This window comes from Dermacentor silvarum, chromosome 2 (genome assembly GCF_013339745.2).
Source record: "Dermacentor silvarum isolate Dsil-2018 chromosome 2, BIME_Dsil_1.4, whole genome shotgun sequence".
Classification (NCBI taxonomy): domain Eukaryota; kingdom Metazoa; phylum Arthropoda; class Arachnida; order Ixodida; family Ixodidae; genus Dermacentor; species Dermacentor silvarum.
In genome coordinates this window covers 197,269,390-197,297,004 of record NC_051155.1, presented here as the reverse complement: position 1 = coordinate 197,297,004, position 27,615 = coordinate 197,269,390, and the positions used below count along the sequence as shown (strand labels likewise).

Below are 27,615 nucleotides of genomic sequence, written 5' to 3'. Positions count from 1 at the left end.
ACTTAGGCATACCGTGAGGGTGAAAATGAAGCGGTGGCCTGACTTATGACGACGTCGGCATGACGAAGGCTGCGTAACAAAAATAACAAACTTGCAGAATAACACGGTAAACATAGTTCCGAGGTTATTATGAACTACTGTTACAGTAAGAAATATGTTCGGCTAAACTCATATACCACAGCAACGCAAAAGTAGGTATGGAGACCGCAAACTCAAGAGCGCACTAACTGAACCATTCAGTAAAGAAAAACTGTTCATATTCAGCGGGCCCGTCAGTTAAAGGAGCAATTCATTGCACCGTTCAACAATCATTACCTCAACTAAGTGCGCTATAAAACGAATCCCAGGCAGCAGGAGTTTGCGACTCCTCCTCACAGATCTTGCGCTATCAGCTAGACGCTTGAATTGAGGTCGTGGTTTCTGAAAACGGCAAATACCCGTCCATACGATTCCCCTATACCAGTGGAAATACAGTCTGTCGCAGAAGCCTTACACACAATTCGCGTTCTGTTGCCTCAATGTCCCAGCTCCTTCCGCCTCTGCTATTGCTACAATATTCGCCTGCAGCGAGAATATATAGACTTATTTACTGAAAAACAAATGGAGGCGACCGCAGCTGCAACCTAAAGGAAGGTGGCGCACGTGTGACGACGAGAGCTGTGGACTTTATAAAACTTTTTCAGCACACTTTGCGGCCAAACGTGAACACCCAACTCCTTCGAACAATGGAACGCCATAAATTGGGTGCTAAGACCTGATTTGCACGAAGGACCAGCATAACGATTTAGACCACGGCTAGAGCTGGATGGGGCTCAGCGGCAACGAATGGCGCCATTCTATGCGTTGCGATTCGGTGCCAGTGAGCTATGTCACAGTGAGCTACGCCAGTGAGCTGCGCCAGGTGCTTTTAAAGGCACCAAGATTTGTAGGCCTGTTTGTCCGGAGCAGTGACGTCACAGATTTGTTGCAACGTTTCTCTCCACTAATAACCTTGCCACGATGAAAGCATGAGCGCGATAAGTGTACCGCTGTTCGCTTGTAGCCGGCATATTCGATTGTATGGGCTGTCGGCACTGTCGGTCCAATCGTGGGACGTCATGGCTCAAAGTCGAGCCGCTTGCTCGCTAGGTAGGCTAGGTTTGTACTCATCCTTACGAGACACAGCTGAACGCAAGTGGTAACGCACGAGGCAAAACATAAAAGCAACGCAATAACGCCACGCGAAGACCTCGAAGGAAGAAAACATAACTGCGCTGAGCTCGTCTCGAGGGTTGGAAGTTGACGCGATGGAAGCCCTGGCAGGCGTTAGGCACCAGCGGCACGGCGCACACACGCCGTGTTCGGATGTTTGCTCTTCGCAAACCGCAAACAGGCTTGCCTTTCGCGCAGCAAAGGCAAGCGATCGCACAGAACCTTGCAGGAAAGAAAGCGAATGAGCTTGGCCGTAGAGGCGACGGAGCCTACGAAAGAAAAACATATCTCTGTGGCGGCAGTAAAATTTGAAGAGCGCAAAAAAAGAAAAGTTAGCCAAGTACACTGAGCGCTAGTGGTGAAAAGAGTGAAAGGAGGTCAGAAGCCGAGTTAAGAGACTGCACCCATGTCACACCACCCAACGACGACGCCGTACCGGCTGTACTACAGTATAGCTGTACGAGCGGTTCTTGAAAGGGAGAGGGGGGACGGAACAGCGGGCGCCGTATTCCCTCCCTCCCCGCACGCCTCCCTCGCAGCGCTGCAGGAACAGCGGTTCCTCGGCGATGGCACAGCACTAACAGCACCGCTGGCGGCCTGTGTGAGCGTGCGTAGACAAGAGAGGCGCAGCAGCGGACCTCGTTGCCTGCTCCGCGGCGGCAGTCCGAAAAAGCGAGCGCCAATTAAAGCGGCCGGCACAGCACTACATAGCGATGGGGGGAGCGGACTGCACGCAACGCGAGAGCGGGGCACACAGCGAGGCATCGAGGGAGAAGGGGGGGTTTGCGAGGAGAAGCGAGCCGCCACGCAACCGGTCACGTCATCCGCCAGAAAGGCGCACGGACAAAAGGATGCTGCGGCAGCAGCGGGGCAGAAACGAGTTGGCACAGAGATTCCACCTGTTCTTCCTGCGGCGGCGGCGTGCAGGCGAGCGAGCGGCGGCATGTGGAAAAACCAGTTTGTGGCCGCCGCGGAGCGCGACAGCCGGTCCCGAAGCGAAGCAGCACACGCTGCCCTTGAAAAAGGGGCGAGGGGCCCAGCGGCGCGATCGCCCTTGACTCGGGCGCAGCAGCGGCACACACACGCACGCGTGCGCCCGCAACTGCTGCATCCCTCCCTCCGACGCAGCCATAGCGCGGACGCCGACAAAAGCAGCAAACCCCCTCCGCTCGGCCACGCCATCTTCTGCTCCTTCCCCTGCCCGAAAAACACATCAAGCCGAGGCCTCGTCGAGCCAGCCATGCCGAGAGGGGCTGCCTTGGGACCCGTTCGTTCGCTGGGCACATTTCGCCCCCGGGAGGATGCAAAAAAAAAAAAAAAAAAAAAAATTACGACCAAGGGGCAGAGAAGAGCGAAGACAGTCAACGCATGCGATACACGTAGGATGCACCGCCGTACTAAGACGCTGCTCGAACAATAGATATTAGACAATGCGCCCGTGCGGCGAAGAACGTTACGATACAACGTAATAAAGAAAGGCGCGTCGAAGTCGAATGTCGTTACCATCGCTGTTTATTTGCATGCAACCACGCGGCTCAGCGACACTACATTCGTCATGGATGCATCTTTAGGGTTATGGTTTAGTAGCAGTTAGGTTCGCCGACTATGACCGAAAGAGCGCTCAGCGAGCGCCACTCGCGATTCGCCTTGACGCCAGAGACGAGAGAAACAGCGAGAGAAGAGCACAAATGCAAGTGCAAGATTGACGAGCGCCTGCTGATTGACGGCGTCGAGCGAGAGCCCGTGAGAACCACGCCCCTCACCCGCGGCGCGTTTGTTTACGTTCTCATCACAGGGCGCCCCCTCCGGAGGTGTCCGAAGACGTGGAGCCGGCGGCCCATCCCTTCCCCCCGCAGCGACGCGACTTCCCATTGTTCTTGGCCGCGCCGACGCTGTCGTTTCGAGACGCCTGAACCGCTTGTTACGGCGGCCAGCGACACCGGCACCGACGTCGACATAACCGATCATGGCCGGGACGACGCTAAAGCGAGGGCAGATTTCGCCGACGGAAGCAATCTGTGTGTGAAGCTCCTGTGGACTCGCAGCGACATGAGAAAGCTGTGAGGAAAGAAAAAAAAGAACGCAAGGTGGATGGCGCTGCGAACTAGAAATTAGTAGGCCGAAAAGTAAGCCGACGTTGTTCAGTCCTGCGCACAAAAGAGCTCGAGATTTGCGCATGCGTATTGCCACCTACGCTGTATTTTGAGATACGCTAACCCCTCTTTAGTTTGCGTAAGGCCATTTGCGTCCGCCATGACTAAAACTGTAACAAGGCTTGAGTGTAAAACCACTTAAGACCGTTAAAAAAGAAATAAAGCAAAGGCGAACGATTATTTCCACATTTTTATGCCACCGTAGAGTCATTGCTTGGTCGCTGTTTTGTTGCGGCGGTTTCGTTTCCCCTACTTTAATAATTCTTGCTCATTTCTTACTTTCCCAGCTTCTCGGCACTGCGATCCTACCCGACGGTTCGACAGGTTCCACACAAACTGCGTGAATTCCGGCCTTGGCCGACTACAATCTCGAGGGTGTGACACCCGACGAGCGCATTGGAAGTGAAGAACAATGGCGTGGGAAGACGAGGGCGGAGAAGGGCAAGACGGTGCGACACGAAGGAAGACCGTGTAACGCTGCAGCGTGCCGACAAGAAAGAACAACTTCGTCCCAGACCCTTCTCTACTCCGCAAACACGGTGGCGACGAAGATGTATCCATTTCTCGCAACGCGTCCATGCGTGAAAACGGTGTCCTGCCGTCGCCCGAAACTGTACGGAAAAGTGCACGAAACCCTATGCTTCAGACGGCGGCGCGCAAACCTATTACGTGACGGAGGAGTCCCGGCTGGATGCTACACGACTACGAGATAACAGAACGGTGGCGGGGCTCCGGCAGGAGTTCGCAGCAAGCGGCCGCCGAAACGACGACCGATTGTAGCAGCGGCGGAGAAAACCACCTGCCCGCTGCCCCACACTCCGCGGTGCAGCCCTCCACCTGCGGAATTCTCGGTGGGAAAAAAAAAAAAAAAGAGAGAGAGAGAGAGAGATAAAGGTTGAGCCCAGGCGAGCTGTGGGAGAAGGAGGTTTCGGCTGAGAAAAACGGCACCCACAGACCCCACCCAATGAACACATCCTTGCACCCACCTGGCAAGCAAAGGAAAGCGAAAAAAGAATATTCGTGGTCGCTTCTATTCCATTGCAGTGCACGAGACGCGGTTAAGCGTGTCTGGGATTTGACGGCGCGAAGGCCTTGTAAATTCCGCTAGCGGAATGATACCGGGATGGGGACATGTCCCCACTGTGAACGCAGAAACTGCATCGCTCGCCCTAAGGCACAAAAGGCTCCTTTTCGTGACTGAACCCAGCGCAATGCCAGTTACGGTTTCGGTGATCTAACGAGAGCCGGTGTATTCGGCATGATGACGGCAGCAGACTGTTCCAGCACGGAGGTTTTTCAACGGTTAATGACGTAATATGCCGCAAAAGCTCGCTTATAATGCGAATCCGCGTATAATGAGCGAGTTTGCGGTCAAGAAAATGAACGAGAGGAAGAAAGGGAAACTTATATGTAATATAATATAATAAGACCGAAATATATAATATATAACAAGACCGCGTATAATAAGACCAAAAAAAAAACAGTTTTTGCATGCTGACATGCTTTTCATGCAGTTTTCGCATGTCTTTTGCATGCTTTCATTATCTTCATAGCCACAGAAAGCTGTCTGCGAGTACAGCGAATCCCCCCCCCCCCCCCCCCCAGAAAAAAAAAAAAAGAGAACTCGTATAATATGCGGAGTACTGCAGCTTTGTCCAGCAGCCGGAAGGAACGTATGAGGCGCTGACAGTAATTTCAGTCTCGGTTCGTTCTTTCAGCCTCGCCCTCAGTCTCATCATGCGACATCAAATCGGAGGTACTGAAAGTTACCTGCACAAAACGTGCAGCTTTCGGAAATATCTCCGCTGCGCAGGATTTACGGTGCACTATCATTGTACGCAGCTATATAGCATCGCAGTTTGTCAGCGCTAACAGTGAACTTGGAGCTCGGCAAAGGAGCGGCAAACAGGATAACAATGGGAGCTTCGCTTTCTCTTTCGTACCTTTTTTTTTTTTTTTTCGCTACGACAAGAAAAGGAAGTGCAGGCGGAGTCGGCGATTGCGTAGTACTTCCAATGAAAAGGGCCCGCCAATTAGTGTCTTTAGCGGAGACTGCAGATTTTTTACGCTCTTGCCTTCTGAATGGTACAGCCGGACTATACCGTGGAACGCCGTCAGATATTTTACCTCGAGTGAGTTTCGTACCTGCTTCTCTTTGTAGTTCCACAGCTTTCAGACTACAGGAATCCCCAAGCGCGAGAGAAGACTGCGAAATAGGCACATGTGCAGACGGCTGCTGTTTCGCTGCGGCTTATACGGCCGGAAACGCTCATTTCGCAACCAAAGCCACCGCTGAAAACAATACGAGCTCATACAGGCCAAAATTAGCGAAAGCGCAAAGGCAAAAAAAAAAAAAAAAAAAAAAGGCCTCACAAAACGAGCTATGTCATTTGTCTCCCCCCGTATCTTCGTTTGGGTCGGACTGTTTCAGCTTACACGAAATGACGCGAAACAAGAGCAACTCGCCAAGGCGGTATTATTATTACGAATGAAAAGATAAAAAAAAAAACAATGAACGAAAGGGCACAACGTCAACCCCTGCCCCAAATAGGAACGCTCAGAAACAGTACAGGACAGAAAGACCGAGAAAATAACAAAGAACAGTCCGCTAGACGGTGCTGCAATACCACTGAAGCCACTGCTCCGTGCTCGAATTACATTAAGAGATAGAGATACTCGGAGTAAAAGAAACGCCGAGGGCTTGTGCAGAAACCAAGAAAAACGTGAAACCCGAAGGAGGCGCGCGTCACAGTCATCCCACGGAGTTACAAAAGCAGTCATTCAGCCATTCCCTATCCAATTAGCCCGCCGAAAAACAAACCCGGGATGCGCGATCACACTCCTGCAACGCAGCTACAGATACTGTTGCACCTCGTTACATGGTATAGGACGCGGCAGGCTCTATATAGCCGACGACCTGTTGCCAGACATGCGACACGTCGAGCAAGCCGGACAAAAAATAGACGACGAAAGCCGAGGGCCAATACGTAAACAGTTTGTGTTCGGCAGCGACGCCAATGCGGCGGTCGACACGCTGTCATAACGCTCGGTTAGCTTCAAATAGTGTCTAGTTAGTCCCTTTACCGCGTGCAGCAAGCGTATGCTGTTATCGGGGTTCGTTCGCGTGCAAGCTGGAAAGAGCTGCGGCATTCACTTCCGATAGCGGCGACAGGAAGCACGGGGGTGCGTCTCTGAGGGAATCGCGGTTCACCGAGTTTCTTTTACCCGCGGCACAAGCGAACCCCGAGAGTGCGACGTTGGACTTCCGCGCATATAGGAACGGCAAACGCTTTCGAGGAACGTACCGCAGTTTGAATCGCCGCGCACCTAAGGCGCGTTCATTTTCTTTTTCCATGGAAAAGAGGCGAACCCGTCCGTTCGAACCGCGGGAGGCTTATAGGCGAGATTCCAAGGCTGGGCGAGATCAATGGCGCCGTTTACGACGCGGCGAGCGCGGCGGCGCCCGGGCGGCCGGCCGGTCGCTCTTGCTCACGGCCTCGACCTCAAAGGCGGCGGCGGCAGGACGACCGAAGCAACGGCCGGAGCTTTTTCGCCGCGGGTTCCCCTCGCTTAACACCTTCGCTGCCAATCGGCGTAACGCCCGAACGAGCCGGGTCATTCGTATATATAGAATACGAGGCCCACCATTACTGGCTCTCAGCGAAAGCATGCAGCGTTGCGGAAGGCTATAGAGCTGGCGCCAGCAGATCAGCGGGTCGTAATCGACGCACTGGAGGCTCCTAGGCACGACTATCCCCTTCCAGAGGGGAAAACATGTTCTCGTCATTTAACCCCTTAACCCCTACATTAATTCTGGAAGAATACCAAATTTGCCCCAAATTATTTATGTAGTCATAATTTTTTTATGCCATTCTGATTCCGAAAATATATTACTTCATTGGTTTCTGTTTTGAATTAACAAAAAAAGGCTGCTTTTTAGGGCAGTTTTCCCTCAATGCCGACCTTAATTCGTTTTTGGCAATGGGAGCAGCACAACATCAGTTTCAACGAGTGTGACTCGTAATTGGCGATATTGGTACAATCTTCCATGACAAGTACAGCTCGGGATTTGGGGTCAAAGGGTTAATACGAGCTTTTCCAGCGTTACGCAACGTTAATGCCCTCCTCTTCTGCAAGATGGCCTTTGCTAAATCAAGTATTCATGTGGCATCACGTATGGCATACTATTTTCCAATTCAAAGCTTGCACAGCCCTATCGGTGATAAGGATCGAAACACCTTTTCAATGGCGCCCTCGGTGACATCAGTGCATATCCCCCTATGGCGGCGCATCTCGCTAGCATCCCTGGTTACACGGATATAGAGAAAACACTCTTTGTATTCCTGGGGAACACAGGCCCACCACCGTACACATGACGCACTACGATACACGTCACGCTTACATCGATGTCGGCAAATGAAAGACATCAAGGCGCTGCTCTCGCGTGAGAACCGAGTCTTGACTGTAACGTCCCGTCCGATCACAATATCCTAGTTTACGCCGTCAAGGTATACGAGTATGCTGCCAATAAACGGGGCACATTCTCCAAGCGCGAGTATAGCGTCAGTATTTTAAACTCGTAATTGGGCGACGCCATCTTAGGCCACTTTACCGCTGTGCGGTATTATGCGCACGACCCTGGTCGAGCCGCGGTGCCGGCGGGCAACGCCCCGTGGCCGTGCATGCGTTGCTGCGCCCGCGCTCCCCGCTGCCGACGCTCGGAGACAACGATGGAGCGCCATCGCGGCGTCGGCAGCAGCGCGCAGCCGCCATTGTTCGGTCGGCGGCGAGCCGTGTCGCGACCTGGAAGCCCGTGGCCGTCGTTAGCGGCATAAAAACACAGCGCCTCGCCACAGAGAAGCGAGCCGCGGCCTCCGCCGGGACGCCACGGAAATGCGCCGCCAATTAGTAACGCGCCGGCCCGGCCTGAGCCAGCAGCGCCGGACGACGACGGCAGTGGCGCGCGGAGAAAGAAATCACGTAGAAACCAAAACCGGCACCACCCCTGTCTTCCTGAACTGGGGCCCCCGCGGTCGCCCGACACGCAGTCCTGCCCCACACACGTACGCACTGGGAACCCAGTCCGATGGCGTCCTCCAGCAATAACGCCCCCCCCCCCCCCCCCCCTCCGTCTTCGCGGCGAAAGAAAATTAACCTAAATGAGCGCGGTCTCGTCCATTAGGCGCTGGCGAAAGCAAGTCCCAGCTTTTGGTCACGAGCTCGTTAACTAGGCTGGGCTCACACTGCGCGCTTAACTGTCGTTCCTTTTCAACAAACGAAACTAAGTCAGTCTGCGTGCTCAATGGGCGCCGTAAGAAGGAACTCGCGGACGGATGCTGGGTGCCGCAGTTTGGCGTGCGTGTTTTACTACGTACCCGACTTCAGTCTCGAAACACGAGCCTCGCACCTTGGCTGTTACTCGGAACACACACGACCGTGGAACCACCAACTCATTATTGCATTCTGTATAGCTTAAAACTATATAAAACCATGTCTGGTACTACAGCACTAGTACGTAGGTCGGGCATAGAAATATTGAACGGCGCCTAATTTCGGGTCGCGAATTAACGATACGATGCAAGTATCGCCGGTTCTAATTGCGTACCGCTTTTTCCTCGCAGATGTCTGCGCGTCCGTATTTTTTGCGCAGCACACTTTGGGTCCACGGTGGTGGTCAGAACCAGCTGCCAGTTCGAGCTGCGAGATGGCTACATCTCGAAAGGCGTGGCACGGGACACAATCAGCTTTCTTCTCTCCCCGGTCACGACATGCTTCACTGACCGCGGCGGCCACTGGGGGTTCAAAAAAAAGAAAAAGAAAGAAGCCTAACACGCGCAGCAGGTCCGCAGCAGCTGCGGCAAAGACGTCCTAATCTAGCCGACGAACCACCTCACCCTGCTAGTTCTGAAGCTCCATCTCATTCGGCACATCTCGCGTGTGGTCTTTTCTCTCCCTCTCTTCCATATCCCGACGCTACCTTTCTCCTTTAAGCAAAGGGTGCCGCCGAGATGGGAAACGATAAAAATGGCTGGTTTCCTACATCGCTCTCGCGTTCCGCGCTGAATTCAAATTATAAAGCATTTTCTTTCTTTCTCCCCGTTCAATCCCTGGCTCATGTATGAGCTGCTGTTTCTTGCCGAAGCCACGCGTTTCTTAAGTATGCAAGGCCTCGACAGAACACAAGCAATCAAGGAGCAAACCGTGCAGCGCTCACTCGATCGCAGATCGACCAAAACCACCTGCAGCAAGCAGGCCACGTGCATTTTTTTCTATTTCCTTTTTTAAACACCATCCCTGGTATATATATATATATATATATATATATATATATATATAAAGGGGGGGGGGTGAGGGGTCCGGAATGGCCGGTCGACTTCATTACTCGTGTACGCCATCCTCATTACAGGCTGGCGCCACACAAGATATTGCGTCTCGCGGCTTCAGCGTCCACGGCGACGAGACCGGGACGTGGTAACGGCACCCTCTGTTCATAAGGGAAACGTGTGGGGGCAAGCGCCGGATTCCCGTCACGTCTCTCCTACGCCAACGAAGGAAACCCTGCGAAAGAGATTTCACTCACCATCCCCGTGGTGGTGGGGACAGTCGAGGCGAGAGGCAAGAATGCGCCAGAAAAGAAGCACCCGCCGATTCCTTCCCAAGCAGTACCAGTTTTAATGCACTCTCAAGCTGCCTTAAAAAAAAAAAAAAAAAAAAAAAAAGCGCGAGCTACAAATCAGCCAGCCATGCAGCTGCTTTACCAGCGAGCGCTATTAAAATCTACCGGGTCACGTATCGCGCACATGGTGCGCGGACTGCCCGCCGGATAACGGTGTCGCAGCTAGACACGAAAACAGGGCCCGTACTCGCGAAGCGGGGCGCCATAAATTATGATTAATCGCCGACAGTGGACATATTAACAGTCCAGTCGGCTAGCCAAGACAAACATTTCCTACGGACGGAACGGCTTGTAAATTATGCCACGATTTTACTGCTTCAATGGGAGACAAACGTTGGACTGCGTACACTATACAAAAGAGGCTTCGGGCTACATATGCGTTGGGGAATGCGAATAACGAGTCATAAGTATACTTTACGCAGAAATATACTGTACTAGGGGAGGCCATTTTAAGTCAATTTCGAACGTCGCTGTTGCATGCCTATATAATTCTCGGTGGATTTAGCGCAAATGATCCAAGCCATGTCCTGTGTCGACGATAACATCCGCGAATCAGAGCGCTTGTGAACTTGAACGTCACGAAGACAGTCGGTTCTTTGGCGCTGGGAAGGGCAACTACACCAAATAAGTTGAGAACGCCTTGATCGACACTTACCTAGCTACGACAGCCATAAATGAAAACATGCCGTAGCCCTAAACCCGGCTTCGTAAAGAGGCGCTCGAGTCTTAGGCGCTAGCCTGTGCGTGCGTGTAGCTTCTTGCGCACGCGCTTCCCTTGCCACATTTCCCACACGCACCTTGAGCGAAGTGGCAACTGCCCTAGCCTTCCCACATCGCAGACACTTCGGTGAACCTTGACCACCTCCCTTAATCAAGCGAGGTCAACCCAGACCACCGGTGCCTACGGCGGCGATCGCGGGACTGAGATGTCAAACGGGAGCAAGCTTTGGCTAAAGACTGGAGCCAAATGCACGACGTTCTTGTTTCGCAAGTACCTCTTTTTGTTATGGGATGGACCGCGTCAGTGTACTAACTGCTTCCCGTAAGCGGGCTGTGTTTTATTCTGCTTCTGTGCAGAAGTCAGCCACCTCTTTAACGCCGTGCCGTTTCCCGCTTCAACTAACACGCCCGTAAGGAACATCGTTCCATTGCCCACAAAGGAGGCTTCCGGCAAACCCGACTCGACAGATCCGGCTCCGTTTGGAAAAGGCGGCACACAGGGTCCGTCTCCTAAGCTCGCCAGCGCAGCGTGCGGCAGGCAGGCAAGCCCGCTATATGGTAGCAGCTGCGTTTAACAACGGGGGACTCCGACGCAGGACGACGCTAGGGCCTCGCCCCCGACCTCCCCCGCCGCCGACGGCGCCTATCGGCGCTGCTTGCTCCATTCCGATCTCTCCGCCGGGCTGGCTGTTAAAAGTGCACAGCTGCCGCCTGTCTTTGGACTGGAGCAGCATCAAACAGGGGCCAGCAGCGACAAGGAAGCGGGCGACATGCAATGGCGGTGGAAAGGGCTGCAGACGCACGCAGCGCTACCCTTTCCCGCCTGCCCGCCAAAAGAACAGGCACAGCGGGGAACCGCTTCTCCCTCTCTCTCACTCTGCAAAGAGATGGAGATCGAACGACCGACCGAAATAAGTTCGGCGGAGACAGCATGCTTTTAACCTTTTCTGCGACACGACGATAGATGCTTCTTTTTTTACGTACATCTTATATAATTATTTTCTTTTCTCCCTCCGCACGTTCGTGCGAGGCATGCTTTCGGAGAGAGTGCGTGATGAAGGTGGGACTCGAAGAGCCCCGGCGGCAGTCAGCCGGCTTGCTATTTTAAATAAAACACCCACTTGATTTCCACTCACTGCGGCGGCCGGCCTGAAAGAAGCCGGTACAACTTTTCTTTTTTTATCGATCCCAGCAAACTTGTACCGAAGCAATGGCATACTGTTTCGAAGATGTTAAAGGGAAGGGTGCCTGATAAAACGACTTGCTATGCATGTAAGAAGCGCGCCCTTTATACAAAGATTGCACCGGTCCGGCGTTGGCAAAAAACGAAAAAAAAAAAAAAAAAAACGTTGATCTTATCGATTCTTCTGGAAGCTCCACGTGCCTGAGACGAAGTGGCCAAGGCACTCGGCCACTGCGCGAATGCAGGTTTTTCAACGCCTTCTCCAGTGCAGTCGGACCAGGCACGAAGTGCCGCTTGCAGGATTCGATAGTAGATCGGGTGCCAAGACAAGAAGAAAAGGTGGCAAGAAGCAGGAGAGATGAAAATGCCGGAAAGTACCACCACCGAACAATAAGTTCCACACTGATAGTGCTTCTCCTAGGATATTTATTTATTTATTTATTTATTTATTTATTTATTTATTTATTTATTTATTTATTTTTTCATGGATTACACGAGTTCACTGGACCGACCCGTGATAAGTTGGCGGAACATGTAAATATATATATTCTGGAGCCCACAGACGCATCGCGTGGTCTTTACGGCAGACGTAACATCTCCGGTCGTAAGACACGGTAGCCTCAATGCAGTCACGGACAGCATCGAAAACTGTCACGTGATAGCATCGGCATTTGCATCGGCAAACGTTCGTCGCTTCAACAGTTGTGATGGCACGCCTTTAACGGCGCGCAAAAATTCACACAAGTTCTGTCACATCATCTTCTACAGCTCAGCAAATTGTACTCTCAGAGCACAGACGCAGTCACCTTGACGCAGCGAAGTAAAAAAAAACCCGAAACAAGTGTCGCCACCTGCACCGAGTCCCTCGTATCGCAGAAGCAAACAATCCAGCAACAGTCCGTTCCACTGCCTGGATATGGTCATCCATGTGTGACGTCCTGCACTTCGGTTATGAATCGGTCACGCTTCATTGTCCCATGCCGCGGATAGAGCCAGTTCGTATTGAAACATCGGTGCAGGTCGTGATGACGTACATTTATATATACCCCAGACGGCACGGCTGCGTCAGTTACTGCATCGTTGTCTTTTTGAACGCATACGCTGTGCCGTTTACTCTGCCACACTTGCCAAGTGCTATTTGTTTGTGTGCCTTCGGAATCTTAGAAATTTCAATTCGCTACCAATTCCAGCTATCGTGGAAGCAGCAAACAAAAATACAGCAATAGAGGGGCAAAAAAATAGGGAAGCTTGGAATATTTCCCGAATTTCCCGACAGACCGACATGGAAACTACCGTCAGCGTTCGCCTTCTAACCACACACCATCGTGAAGTTGAAATAAAATATGCTTTACACGGAAGACGGTCGATGGAATAACTTCTAGGAAAATAAAGTAAGAAAGAACACCTTTTGTGAGCTTTTTACCGGAAAGAGGACGGCTAAAAGAAAAACAGTAAAAAGCAATTCTCAAATGTTTCACCTGTTAAGTGCTTAAAGATGTATGTGCCTTTAATTTCGCAGCCTGAGACCAAAATTATGCCTGAGGCCATTGTGGCCTCAGGCATAATTTCGATTAGGGAATACCGGCTACCAAGATTGAGAAAGGACGCGAACCGATCGATGCTTTCTACGGAGTTCCTTGGATGGAAAAATGCCGCTGCCACCAATCCGCAATCCCCTGGATTACCCGCACGGCGACGAGACTATCCATGACAAAATGGGGGCGCGTGGAACAGCCATACGGGAGAGAGCCTCGTAATCGCGAGGTTAAACGACTTTCCACAAGGGCACTGCAGCCAAGCGAGCGCGTATCGATAGCCCCAGGACTCGCTACGCAAGCCCGCGTACACGCCCCGTACTGCGTGGCATAATCACGGCTTGCGCAGGAAGACGGGGTCGCGAGCAGCAGTGCAATAAAACACGAAACCGCTACGCTGACGGAACTGCGACCAAGACGAAAGCTATCAACAGGGAAATCGAGCCACACTGACGCAAGAATATGCAAAAGCGAAATGACTAGTCTGCGAGCCCGCCATCACGGGCACGAAAGAGCCAATTACTGGCATCGAGGATAGGAACGAAATACCGGCCTGTATTCACAAAGCATTTCGTAACACATATATGTTCTTAAGAACAAGCGCTACCAGATTGTGAGCGAATACAGCTGGCTGTATTGGCTCACAAACGGTTCTTACGAGCGAACAGTTTTGTGAATCCAGCCCCGACGGCCTGTATTCACAAACATGCAGTTCCTATGCCGCAGAGTGGTCGGCAAAAGCAGGCGCCGGGCAATCGTATTGGCGACTATATCATTACCAATATCATTACCAATGGACAAACAGTTCTTAGAAACAAAGTGTGAGAATTTTTTTCACGCGTACTTGAGAAAATGGGAGCGCCGGAAGGCTTCGATTCAAATGCCGCTGCACAACCTGTGCTTCTCATAGGTCTCATTCACCTAGGTCTTTGCTCTCGGTCGACTCCAGTGGTCAGAACCGTTAATTCATAAAGGCTCAGAGAACGCTATAGTGACATATCCACCACAAGGAGGTACTAAGAGCGGCGAGATGGCTCCAACACCTATGGAAGGAGTGACAAGCGCGCCGCCGCCATTGCTACAGCAACCAGACGAGCAACGCCACGACCTTCGCATGCGCGGGTCATCCCTGGAGCCCTCGAGAGGGCGCGTATATAAGCCGTACGCGGCTTATCTTATCTCCTCCCGCGCACCGTGTAGCAGTGTCAGGAGACGGCTACATTTCGAATGACCTATATTTGACACTGGAGATAAGAGCCACCGCTACTGGGAAATTGCGCGCTCTGTTCTGCCCCCCTTTGCTCACACAGGACAAATTTTAGTCGGCCCCGGCTGCACCCAAGTGGCAAGTCAGGAGGACGGATATCTAGCCTGCCTGGATTTTCTATCATCCTTTTCTTTTTTTCCTATAGCCGACCTTTGCATCGCTTTCTTTGTGATGTCCATGCCCTTGACTCGATTTGCACGCCCGTTATCACGGTCGCACAGTCTGTTCCTCGGTCTGCGGCCAAATATGCGCTTTTTTTTTTTTCTCGTCTCCGATTATACACAGGTGCTTGATCCAAGGACGCCCGTCAAATTAGTTATTCATGGTTTTTCGTCAGAATCTGTACGTTTCAACTTTTTTTCATTTTGTATGACACAGCATTCAGGTAACATGCCTTCTCGTCCTCTTTTCTTCTTGTGACATAGTTTTTTTTGTTTTTTTTCCCACTATCCGGTTTCGTAACGGGCGAACACGAAGCCCTCTGCGCCTGCGTTACGTAATTATCCTACCTGCACGACTCCTGCCCTGAAATTTCCGAAATAAAGTAAATGCTAAGGTTTCGGAAGCAATAAAACTGCAGAATACGCCAGACGAGCGCGCAAACCAAGGTACGCGCCGACAATGAACAGGTCATATATAATCTCCGATCTAGATCCCCTGAATTCCCTTTGCGTCACGGTTACTTGGCAACCGTCCGCAGGCGTTATAGAGCATCTGCGTTACGCAGTACAAAGTCACGCAACGGCGATGACTTCAGCAAAGGCGCGCAATTTTATAGGACGACTACTATACTTTGCGGCAGCAAGCCACGTATCGCGTTGCGGGCAGCGATCAGCAGAACGGCTGCCTTAGCTCGCGAGTCATCAGGCAGAAGGTCGCACTGCACCACTGCGCTAAGGCGATGACTGAAGGGGGGACGCTGGAGAAACGCCAAGTCATGAGTATATACCGATGCGTTATTCTTTCAAAAAAGTTAGCAACTATTCGGCGGGAACAAAAGGCTGATTATCGGAGAAGGAAATGAAGGCCACGCCTCCCTGTTTCCACAGATAAACATCCGCGCCAAAACTATATGGCGCCGATGACGTCAGTGACGTCATCTATTTCACTGTGTTTTTGAGTATCTCGGCTCCTATTTCCAGCAAGGAAAACTCCACAGATGTTTCTAGATCCAGCCCTCACTTTGGAATACAATGCGATAATATGACGTCACAGGGGTGGCTGACGAGGAAACTTCAAGCTGACCTCACCACCCAGCTTCGTCCTTAAATGACTTGCGACGACTTTCCGGCTTGTATTTAGTGTATGGCTACACTGTATGCAACTCAAAAAAAAAAAAAAAAAAGAAAAAAGAAAAGGCTCAGCGTTTCTCTCGCGAGTCCCGAATAGTTCACAGGAGCGAGGAGGCATAAGACTCACAGGGTCCCCGGGGGCTGTACGTCTCGTAGCTGGAGCACGACACGGGTGACAGTCCGCTGCTGTTGGCCAGTCCGTTGAGTAACGGTGGCGGCGGGGACAGCGAGCCCACCGACATCTGCGACGACGGCGACGAGATCCACGCACCGGCGTCATCCTGGCGCACACGCTTCGAAGGCGCCGGGCCCCCGTCGCTGGCCGCGCCGCCGACGCAGGGGCTCGGCAGCCGGGGCTCCACCTGCGACGACACCACAGATTCAGGCGGCGACGCAAACAGCACTGGGTCGCATACAGTATCGGCTGCATGCAGGCGAGCGGTTCGACTGCTCCTCATGGGACACTGGGACCTCCAGAGCCAGGGCCTTGGCTTCAGTGGGATTAACAAACGTTATTTCTGGCCCCTTCTTCCGAATGCTCTGAAGCGCGGGGAACTGGTACACATCGTTTATAACCGCATACTGTATAAGTCCATGCAGCCCATCGTGCAAGCTAATCCTTAAATATTCTTGAAGGTTTGCACCCTTTGGGGCTTTTCTTGTCCCACAACGATAATCGTCATCTGCCTTGCTTGCGTATCCTTTCTTTCTCTCTCTCTCTCTTCCACTATTTCTCTTTTTCCCCCTACTACTTCCCCACGTGCAGGGTAGCCAACCGGAACTACCTCTAGTTAACCTCCCTGCCTTTCTATGCATCCATTCTCTCTCTCTCGGAAACTCTGCGCTCGCTACTTTCCTGTCGAGAATGCTATGCCGAGTGCATGCCGTTCGTGACCTGGAAGTACCGGACTCGCAGCGTTAAAGAAAGGAAATGCGGGCAATATAGATGACGATCATCGTTGCGAGACTGTTACACTAGATGGCCGACCTCCCGCTAACGGCTACATTACTGAGCCGAGGGCAGGCTCATGCAAGCAGCGAAGATGCAGTAAGGAAGAGATATTGGCTAGGATAGGCCACTCCAGCTCGTGCGCTCCTGCTTTATTTCCGCTTCTAGCGGCGACGTCCGACCCATCGTGTGCGGGTCAAACGAGGTGTGTGGAGAAACGCGTACTTGCGTACTTGCTACCTGGCCCGACTGACATAGAATCCATAATGGAGATGCTCCCGAGTAAGCAACAGGTGATTTTGACGTCACCGCTTTCGTCACGCCAGCCTTGGAAATGAAAATTTCGAGCCAGGTAGCATGACGTTATGAATCGGAGTGAACAGGCCTTGTGCTATCAGGGTGGTGCTGTCATGGCGCGCACAGAGCAGGCGCGCACCTGAACGGGGTTACACACGCACCTTGACCACGCTGGGCAGGTTCGGTGAGAGTGCCGGCGGGGACCCGGCGGCCAGGCCCCCGGCCCCCTGGGCGGCCTGCAGCAGCATGGGTTTCATGGAGGCCACCTCGTCCGAGGATGGGGCAGCCGCCGCCGCCGACCGGCGCCCCAGCGGCTGCAGCTGCAGCTCAGAGAGCATCGGGCCGCCGGACGGCGCCTCCACACGACGCGGGTCCCCAGGAAACCATTCGAGCAATCCGGCTGCAACGAGAAAAAAAGGTGGAAAATATATATATATATAGCGCCTTTTATGGCGACGCACACTTCTACGGTGCACGAGAACGTCAACTTCGGAACGCGTTGACACGTGAATAAAAAAGCAGCGCGGTTCCTCAGGAGCCTCCTTTAAAGTGACGTATTGTTACGAAACATTTTACAGACGCGTAAAGAAAAAAAAAAAAAAAACGCTAAAGGCACAGAAAAAACGCTAAAATGTGGCCAGTTAAGGTGCTTTCACACGTGTTTTCCCCGCACTCCCCCCAAACTCGCTAAACAAAATGCTAGCCCGCAGACGAAGAGAAGCGCCATTTTCACTCTCGCGTCTCGTTAAGTAGCGCTGCCTAAGTGCGCATGATCTTTACTCAACCAACGATGCTTATTCACCACAGTATTTATTATTGCTTCGTCACCTAAGGCACTTCATCGACCTACTGAAGTTTAAGCCAGCATCGCCTTCCGACTGAAGTATAGTCACTGTGCTTTCAACAAAACTCCGGTGGAGTTGCGTGACGAACACACCTCCGCTGTGTAGACACCGAGTGTGCCCTGTAACGAAACAATATAGTCCACGAGTGTTGTGTGTGCGTACGCGCAGTGACAGCTTGGTTCAAGAGGTGGAACAGTAACACGATGATCTGCGGGCACTTTCTGGAGTCACGGTGCTCGCACCTATATGCAATCGGTCCGTCGCGGCGACGTCACTAACGAGCGAGTCGTGTAGTCAGACACGAAATATATACATTACGACCATGCGCTGCGCGGGTACTGGAACAGCGAGGGTACGCGGTTGGCACGAAGACGGCAAACCGAGGAAAGGGGGAAAAAAAAAAGAAAAGAAAAGAAAATATAACGACGGCGGTGACGTGGGCAGCGGAATGCCATTAGCTAAGGGAGAATACAAGGAGGAGAGGTGTATGCGAGAAAGGGCGAAGCACGCAATATCCGACGGGCAAGAACCGCTGATAAATGACCCTATCCACGTTTATTTCTCTCTTTTTTTTGTGTGTATTTTCCTTTCGCTTCCGAAGGACACTACCGACGCGGTGATTTGTTTTTGCGAAACATATCGTAGGCATGACAGGAGCGGAGACGCAGGACCGGATGGGGTAAGTTCGCGCGCTCACCGTTCTTGATATTTTTTTGTATCCCGACAACAAATTTAAAACGCGCGGATATTGGATGCAGAGCGCCCATTCTGTTTGTTTCCAATTTTCTTTTCCCTTTTTTTTTTTTTTTTTTTTTTTTTGCACGGGCCATTCGGCTCTTTGTACTAACATGGGCGGGAACGTATTCTTTTTTGCACGGCGACCATTGAACAATGTCTAAACGTCACTGAAGGCAACATGAACACTGCACTTGTTGTAGTACTGTGAAATACTCAAATACAGTGACGGTGGCAACCCCTAGCGACGTTGTTATCAACCACAAATCAAGTAACACAGCATCACTGCGTTGCAGGACCATCCTCGAAGAAAATACAATTTTTTTTCATTCGTTATCACGGCGCATCCTGACACGCTCACACCAGCAATAAATGTACATAGCGACACGAGGGGTGTTTACTAACATGTTTTGAGATGCAACAATACTAGAACAATATAGTTTATAGGCCTTGCAGTATTCCCGTTTACGTCTACGATCATACGTCATCGTTACGCCGAAGCTGCCTAGCAACCGCTATAATATATTCACCGTTAAAGAAAAAAAAATGATGGAAAGAAAGGAAATGTACTTGGTCAAAATTTCATTTCTCTAGATTGCTTGCGAACCCAGCAAAACCTAAATTATGCTTCACTTAGCGGAGAGAGCATTCGCTTGGTTTCTCTAAAAGAACACGATCGAATTGAGCTATGCCGAAGTCATTCCATTTCTTGCGGTGCCACGGTAAATTGGCCGCTCTCTCTCTCTCTCTCTCTCTCTACTTATTACTTATTTATAGTCGTTCGGTGTCCCTATAGCAACGACAGCTAATGACGCCGAAGAAACTGTAATTTCAATCGTTTCGGTGTGCAACGGCGGCACGTTTGGAGGACGATTTGCGAGCCACATTGAGGGCGCCGATAATAGCCCACTATCTGCGCGCTTCTCTCCTGTACGCACGGACACGGGAGTCGCGAGCATACAGTGCCAACTAACTGCAGCCGCGCTAATAGGCCGATAAACGACGCAAACGAGGGGACACCCGAGAGATAATACCGGCGGCACAGCAGATAACTTTCAGCCCGGCGCGTTGGTTTTTAGGCCAACGCTCCCATTGCAAAGCGTGCTTTTTTTCAAGGAACGATGATGTGCTACGGCCTGTCCGCCAGAGGGCGTCATGTCACGCGAATTGCAAAGCACGCCGCGGTGAAAACATCGACGCAAGAAGCGTCGCTAATCACGGGTGATACGCTTTGAATTTACGCGCCGTCAGCCAACTAATGTGACACCACGACATGGGCCGCGATATTCTGGCGATGCCTTCAGCTAGATTCCACGCCACTCTTTATCGTCCATCGTTCAAGGCCGGCTGATTCCACCGACAACGCGGACGGAGCATATCGCTCCGACCCCTGACGAAGCGCGAAAAAGAATAGCACCGGAAAAGGCATCGCTACAAAAGCGCTGCCCGGGATCTTTCTGTACTATTATATGACCTATAATTGGCGTTCTACTAAGACCGGTGGCGTCGATATAGGATCCGCTCGCGATGAGAAGATAAGGAAGCTAACCTAGGAGGCACACTGGATCGAGAATGTGATGTTTCTGGATCGTTTGACTTACAGTCAGTCAGAAAATATTAGAAAACGAAGGAGAACGTATAAACCGTGGCGACGCGTCCAGGTGAAGACAGATGGAGGTACACAAGTTGCTGACAAATAATGAAAAATAAACAAGAAAAAAAAAAACGGTAATTCGATTTTCGCGGCACGCGTAGCAGAAGCTCTCGCAGAACTGTGTCATTCCAAATGCGCGGCATCATTCGACGTGCACGAGTAAGTCGGCCAGCAGCTGTTCACCGTACACACCACGTGCTGTAATGACAAGCCAGGCACATTTTATCATCAGAACAGCAGGAACCGCGTTAGTGAGACAAGGCGGCTGCGCTCTCAGGCACGGGCGCTCGGGCGTTGCGCCACTGCGTGTCAACGCGCCGGATTTGGGACATGTAAATACAACTCTTATCGCGGCCGTTGATAACGGCACATTCTCACAATCGTCGATAGCCGAATGACTACGACCTGTGTTACGTGATAAGACTCCCATACACGACCTACTCACGCCGACCACCCTCCCTCCGCTACTTACACGCACTTCCCTCACTGCTTTCAAGATAGCCGCCGGTAGCAAATTACTTTCGCGATGTGCCTAACCGACCCTCCGAATGTTGCACTATCTAGACTCTGTGTATAAGTAGGCGTGCAATGCGAAACTGGCAAGAGCACTTCTCATCACAGCGCACACTCTTGCGTCACATATAGCAGCAGGGTGCAGTTAACACAGCGGCGCCGTCAGGAGAACGGCAATTTCCGATTACACACACCGGGAAGAGATGGGATTTGGCATGTCTGCGGCTCTGCACGATGCACCGCGCGTCAGAAAAGCCATGTTACGCGGGCGGTACCGAAAAGTAGCTACACGAACGAGTTCGCGAGGCTGATCAGAAAGAACGCAGTATTGACTGCGGATTATGCGCTATCTGTCAAGAGTGACATGCTTGTCATGTATATCTACGTTTCTTAAGGGCAACACCGTTATCGCATTTGGGGAGCGAAATTGCTATGATATCACAACTCTAAATGCTGCCACTCGATCAGCAGGAGCCCCATTCCAGGTCGATGACTTTCGAGGACATTACTTACAGAGGACGATGATCGGCTACGCTGCAGCCGGAACAACAGCAGGCTCCAGTAAGGACGTCTGACCAAACGCTATATACGTCACGCAAAAGTGAATCCGCGAAATCGATTGCGCGAGAATACAGCTCCGAGGAACGGGGGACGAATTTACAAAGATTTTCGTTCGTATCTGTTGTTTGCCATATAGACCGGCAGCCCTCGCTGATAATATATCCGACATCACGATATGCTGGCACCTGCTCTTACAAACAGCTCTAGCATAACAATTTTCTTACGATTACGAGGAGTGCTCTTCAAAAACCTGCGCCACGGCACACTGTTCTCGAGCGAGCGCCAGAATATCGGTCGGTTTTCTGCTCATAGATAGTAGCACGCCCGAGCGATCTCACTGTAACGTTATTGTCAAAGAAAAAATTGAGAAAAAAAAAAACGCTCTAAACGTCATTCACGTTCCCCTGATGGACATGTGACCATCATCGTGTTCACAGAGCACGGGGACGCGGGGCAAGCGGCAGACACAGCGCTCTTTCTGTTCCCTCTTACGCCGTCGACCTTTCGTTCCCCATCAGTAGACGGCCGTGGCAACCGGTCTGGTCCAACCCACGACCGGTCCACATTTCCTAACGTCCTTTCGTCGTCATCGCCCAACGAATGAAGCGAGTCCGAAAGCTGGGGACGGCAGATATGCCCGGGACTAATTGGCTCGCCGAGACAACACCCAATATATCTATCTTCTCCCCTTTCAACCCACGTTCTGGAAGACGGTGGTGGCCCGCAGTGTGAACGACCACGCGAACGCTACCACTACACCATTCGCGGAGAAGGCACGCCAATTCGCTGCGCCCTCTTTGACCAGCCGTGCCAGCCCCGGTCGGCCTGGGTCGGCCATCACACCATCCGGTGCAGGGCGCCAGCCAGCGAGCGAGCGCGCGTACTGGGGGTGAAGTCCGCCGCCGATGCAGCAGCAGAGCAGGCCACCGGCAAACAGCGCGAGCGCGCCGAGTGCAGTAGCCGCAGCGACCGACCTTCAACCCGGGTTGGAGCTCCGCTGCGCAGGGCCATCGATCGGAGCTCCGCGCGCAAAACAGAAAGAGAAAAAAGCACGAAGAGATAAAGAAAAAAGGAAGGCAGCACGCAGCGCTTGACCTTGGCCGCTGTGGAACCGGAGAGAGAGAGAGAGTGCGCGAATCTGAGAGAAAGAGCTGCTGCTCCTGCTGCGCTGCGCGGCAGCGCCGCCTAGAGATAAAACGCATCACTGCTGTGGGCGTCAAGAAACGCCGCCGGCGCCTGGGGGCTGCTCCTCTCGGCGCTCGCGGCCAAGGCTGAGAGCCTGCGCGCCCACCCAGCACCGCCACGTGCCTGAGCCCTGGGCCACATAGCGGTTCATTTTCTTTTTTTCGCAGCCATCATAAAGGAAAAAGAAAACAGAACGATCAATGTGAGTACGGGGGCGTCAATCGTCCGCTAACGTCGTAACAACGTTTCGAACTCGGTTACGCAGACCGCTTACGAAACGCAAAAATCACGAAGGACTCGCAGCAACCGTGCGAAGAAGCGAAGCTCGCGAGAAAACGATACAGCTGCCGGCACGGGTTCGCTCTCGCAATGGGCTTGGCGGAAGATCGGATTCCACCGTTATGGAGAAGGGTGCGGCGTCAAGTTCGAAGCTCAGCCAGAAGGGTTAAGAGGGCGGCGAGTGGAACGTTACAACACGGTCGTCGGCACCGTGAGAAAAGGTGGACCGTGCCGGATACTACATACGGGGGTGATGAACTTTCGACAGTTTGACCTTTCTGAACAGTTGCGAAACGCGCGGACCAAAGTTTCCGTTACGAAGTCCTTTACGCAAACGCCTCACAGCGTCATTCAATTCAGCCTGTCCACTTATGAGAAGAAGGCCCGCAATGGATGTCACTGATTAACATAACGCACCCTCACGTGTGAATGATCACCATTTTCTCAGAATTTTGGGGCCAAATTCACAAAGCTGTTGGTTCGTTAGTGATCTTTGTCATTAACGGGCCACCTTTGCTAATTATATGTACATCATCAGATTGGCTTGCATTCGATCTTATGAACAACTCCAGCGTACGAGCTTTTTGTGAACGTAGATATGGGCCCTGCCTTCTTAGAGCTTTATATAATAAATCTATCGTCCTCATGAAAGTGGTTCTTTAAGTTCAGTCAAATAAAACGCAAATACGGGGGGGGACTTACTAAAAGTGGTGAAATTTTGCAATCGTTTATTGAACTGAAGTTCGTTAAAATGATGCTGGATTAAGTGGTAATAGGGAACCATCAGTAACTCTGGGTCAGTAATCTTGGTCCGAGACACCGACGAAACCATTAAGACGAGCATCATAAAGCCGGGGTCAAAGAAGCCGGCCTTTGCAATATCGAAGAGACCATGTCGACGACCATCAGAAGGTCGGGGTCAAATAAGTCGGCCTTATTTGCAATGGCCGGAGTTAACCTACCCAACGAAATGAGATGCAATTCTGATCGAACTCGTGGATGGGACAGTGCCAGCAGTATCTATCTAGTCGAGGTAGCAACGGTCGGGGACTGTATACCACTCGTGCGTGTAAACGATAGAGTCACTAAATAACCACTTCCATGCGAACGCGCGGCAATAGAAAAAGCCTGACGAATGCAACCGCTAAGCGCGAAAATATCCAGAAACAATTGCTATGATGAAGGCTGCAGCCAGCCTCAGGGACGTGAGGAGAACAGCTGCGTTAAAAGCGAGCAAGCTGTCTTTTGGATGCCGGTTATCAGGTTATACGCACACCTATTTACTACCGACTGCCGCGTCGCCGTACTCCGTTACGTCGAGGCGCCACGCGGTCAGCATCGGTCCACCCGTACCTTCGTCGGGCTCCAAGGCCGCCGCCGCGCGCTAGGTGTGCTTTCCATATCGGGCTGCCTAGAAAGAGCTAGAACGCGGCGACCGGAAAGGGGAGGGCCGCAGAAAGGAAGGCGACACACTAAACAAAAGCTCGCGCAACACTAAGGAAGGCGAAAGAAAGAAAGAAAGCCGGGGCAGAGGACGACTCTTGAATGGTCGCCGCCGCCGCTCGGCTTTTTGTTGCCAAATAACTCTCGCTCGCAAACGAGAACGGTGAAAGGGAAAACCGCGCGCTCCAGAGGTGGCCGCCGCGACCAGTCGGAGGCCGGGGCGTACTGGCGGCAGCCAATGGGACCCCGCACGTTGGCGACGTCACCGGCGCTCCGTCCTCGAGGGCCGCCACTTCCGGCAGCGGAAGTGAACTGATCCCTTCGCCCGCAGCAGCCGCGGGACCTTGAACACACGTCTCGGCACAATGGCCGTGGCCCCCAAAAGCCAGCGCCTCTCCTGATGTCCCTCCCAGTTGATGCGCCGCTTGCATCGTGATGCAAAGCGCGTACACCGCGTCATTTTGCGTTTCTTCATCTCCGCCTGCTGTCATCTATCTCTCTATCGGCGCTCTCTCCTTTCCCCGCACTATACTACCGACCGATAGTTCCAAGTGTCAGCCGGTCAGCAAGCTCACCGCTTTCTTTCAACCGGACTCTCTCTCACCTCTATACCATTACTCTCTTTGTTTCTTCTCTTAGGCTGCCGGACAGAAATTCACAGAACTACTGCCGGACAGGTGTCCGTCGAAAGGTGCAACACTTACGATGCACGCAGCCTTCTACAAGCTTTACTACCGTTTTCAACATATTTCACCAATGAACAGTACTGCGACGGCGAAAGCATGTCGTCGTGAAGAGGCATTTTTTTTTCCCCGCCTCCTGACGCAACACGCCAGAGGAGCTCAACCGAGCATTCGACGCTGCAATCAGTCAGAGGGCTTCGACGGGAGTTGAAAAGTGGAAAAGGCTATTTGATGAACATGCCGTTCACCCTTGAAAAGAAACCAATGAAAAGAGATACACACTTTCACAGCGGAGCTATACGGCCGACAGCGGGTTTCGAACCCACTGCTTGCAGCCGACATAAACGAGTTATGCCTAACAACCCTCGTGGCTCTCAGTCGTGCTTAACACCAGGTACAAGTAAGTGCCTTAGTGCGCACTTTTTCGCAGTAAGGACCGCCCGCGTAACCAGCTGTTGCAGCGCTGCCATATACAAAACAGCGACGCCTCAACCATACGTTAGAATTAGGCCAGAATGTCTATCTTATTCCCACTGATGGTTATGACGAGCATAACTTAAAACCAAGCACGAGATTTTCACTTGAAGCTTACCAACTCAATTAACGTGCACAGTAAAGCGCCACAGTAATGAAGACAACTTAAACTGTAGTTCACGCACAAAGAAAGGTAGAGAGAGAGAGAGAGAACATCCACTTATCTCAAAACGCTCAGGCTCGGCGTCCGTAAAGCTACGACGCTGTTTACAGCGAACCCCAACTTCAACAACGAAACGAGGCCATTCACGCGCCGCTTGCCTTTACAAGGAACAAAACTCGAAAGCTGGGAGCGAAACAATGCTACGTTGTTATTGCGAACCGCAGTCACGGCGCTTTCCTCTCCGGCGTTTTGGCGGTCATCGCGCGGTCGCCACACGAGCACAACGCGCCGTGCTTGGCTGACAAATCCGGTCGTTAAATAACGGAAGTAACATGAGCAAGTAAAGACAAAAGAGTGTCATTGAAAGGGTGCATAACTAACGCTCTTGCAGGCATCAAGACCGGTTCAACAGAGAGCAACCTCCCCGAAGGCTCGTGAGAATGCGCCACGCTTTCTTGTCTGATTTCAGACAACCCATGAACTGGACAAGTTTCCTAGGCTGGCGTATAGGAGCCCAGCGGCGGCATATCATGGCGAGCAAGCGTACGTGCTCGGGAGGATGTCACGTGCTAGTTCACAATCTTGTCCTGATCATTGCATGAAACTTCACTGTGCCCTCCAAAGTGGTCACTCCTTAAATGGTGATGTTTTGTATCGCAAACATGCCCATCGCTTCAATGCTTTTCCATTCGTATCATTCCCTCTCCCTCCATCGATTACAGACGAAATGCCCCATAACAGCCAAGAAAATATACACTTGTTTTAAAGCCGCAATTGGTAAAACGAGCGTAAACAAGATTCACCCTGCAGAATAGCTGCAGCGTGATTTTGCGCTCTTTTTCGCTTTAGACAACTATAAGTAAGGCATCGCAGCCACATATACATGGCAGCCTGCACATCTGCAGAGAACCATTACGGTACACGAAGCGCCATTTCGTGCTGGCTGTCGTCAGTGTTTGCGGCACAGCAGTCACAGTCTCGGCGCTGGTTTGGAGCGTTGAACTATATGCGGTCGTTTAAGTGGAACAGCTAGGCGCCATAAAATTTATGATAACGTCCGAAAGCGTACAGGCTCGGCCGGCTTGCTTGCTTACCCCCGCTGCAACACGATATGCGAGAGCGTGCGCGCGATGTGCCCCACCTTTAATGTTCTCTTTCGTTTCTTTTTTTTTTTTTCTTTTTTTATGCTCGTTCGTTCGATAGCGCCACGTCGTATCCGGGATTTGCTGATCGCACCGCTTCTCGGCAACGTTAAAGCAGCTGTAAAATTCGCGCAGATCCTGCATTATCGCTGGCGTGCCGGGCAAGAAATAATGATAATAATAAAAGGGGGAACAGGTGCGCCGCCATAGCAAGCGATCTTATACGCTAGAAGTTGGATAACGAATATCGCGTCCGCCGCTCGAATGCGCGTTGCGGCATTTTAGAAACAGCCTCCGCTGCTTCAGCATACGCTATAAGCGCAACATTTCAGAGCCGTGCGCGTGATGCCACGGACTGAAATCGTTGTGCAACTCCAGAGTAACGAACAGCTTTTTTTATTTTTTCTCGTTGTTACAGTTCCAAGCTGTTACAGTTCCGTTAGCCATGGATGCGGCCGTAGGTAGAGAGAAAGACGTATTTAATTAAAAGCACGCGATGTTTGCCTGGCTGACGGTATGTCATGCTACTCCATGTGTTACGTGAAAACGGAACGAGGAAAACTAAATAAATATGTCTACTTAGTCATTGCCAGCCCTTCACAATTGACAGTTTCCCTCGCAGCCAAGGTGGAGCTTTTTGATGGTGAAATCACGCGTAACAATAAGCAGCAGCGC

The 27,615-nt window shown here is 51.8% G+C and overlaps 1 protein-coding gene across 1 annotated transcript in view; it reads right to left on the bottom strand.

Annotated features, from left to right (window-relative positions):
• Nucleotides 1-27,615, bottom strand: part of LOC119442412 (ecdysone receptor) — a 149,722-nt gene that overhangs the window by 53,772 nt on the left and 68,335 nt on the right. The window contains exons 2-3 of the mRNA XM_037707281.2: nt 17,425-17,663; nt 16,145-16,379 (exon numbers count right to left, since the gene is read on the bottom strand). Coding sequence (XP_037563209.1) covers nt 16,145-16,379; nt 17,425-17,601 — 412 coding nt within the window. The 5' untranslated portion in view covers nt 17,602-17,663. The remainder of the gene's footprint in view (nt 1-16,144; nt 16,380-17,424; nt 17,664-27,615) is intronic.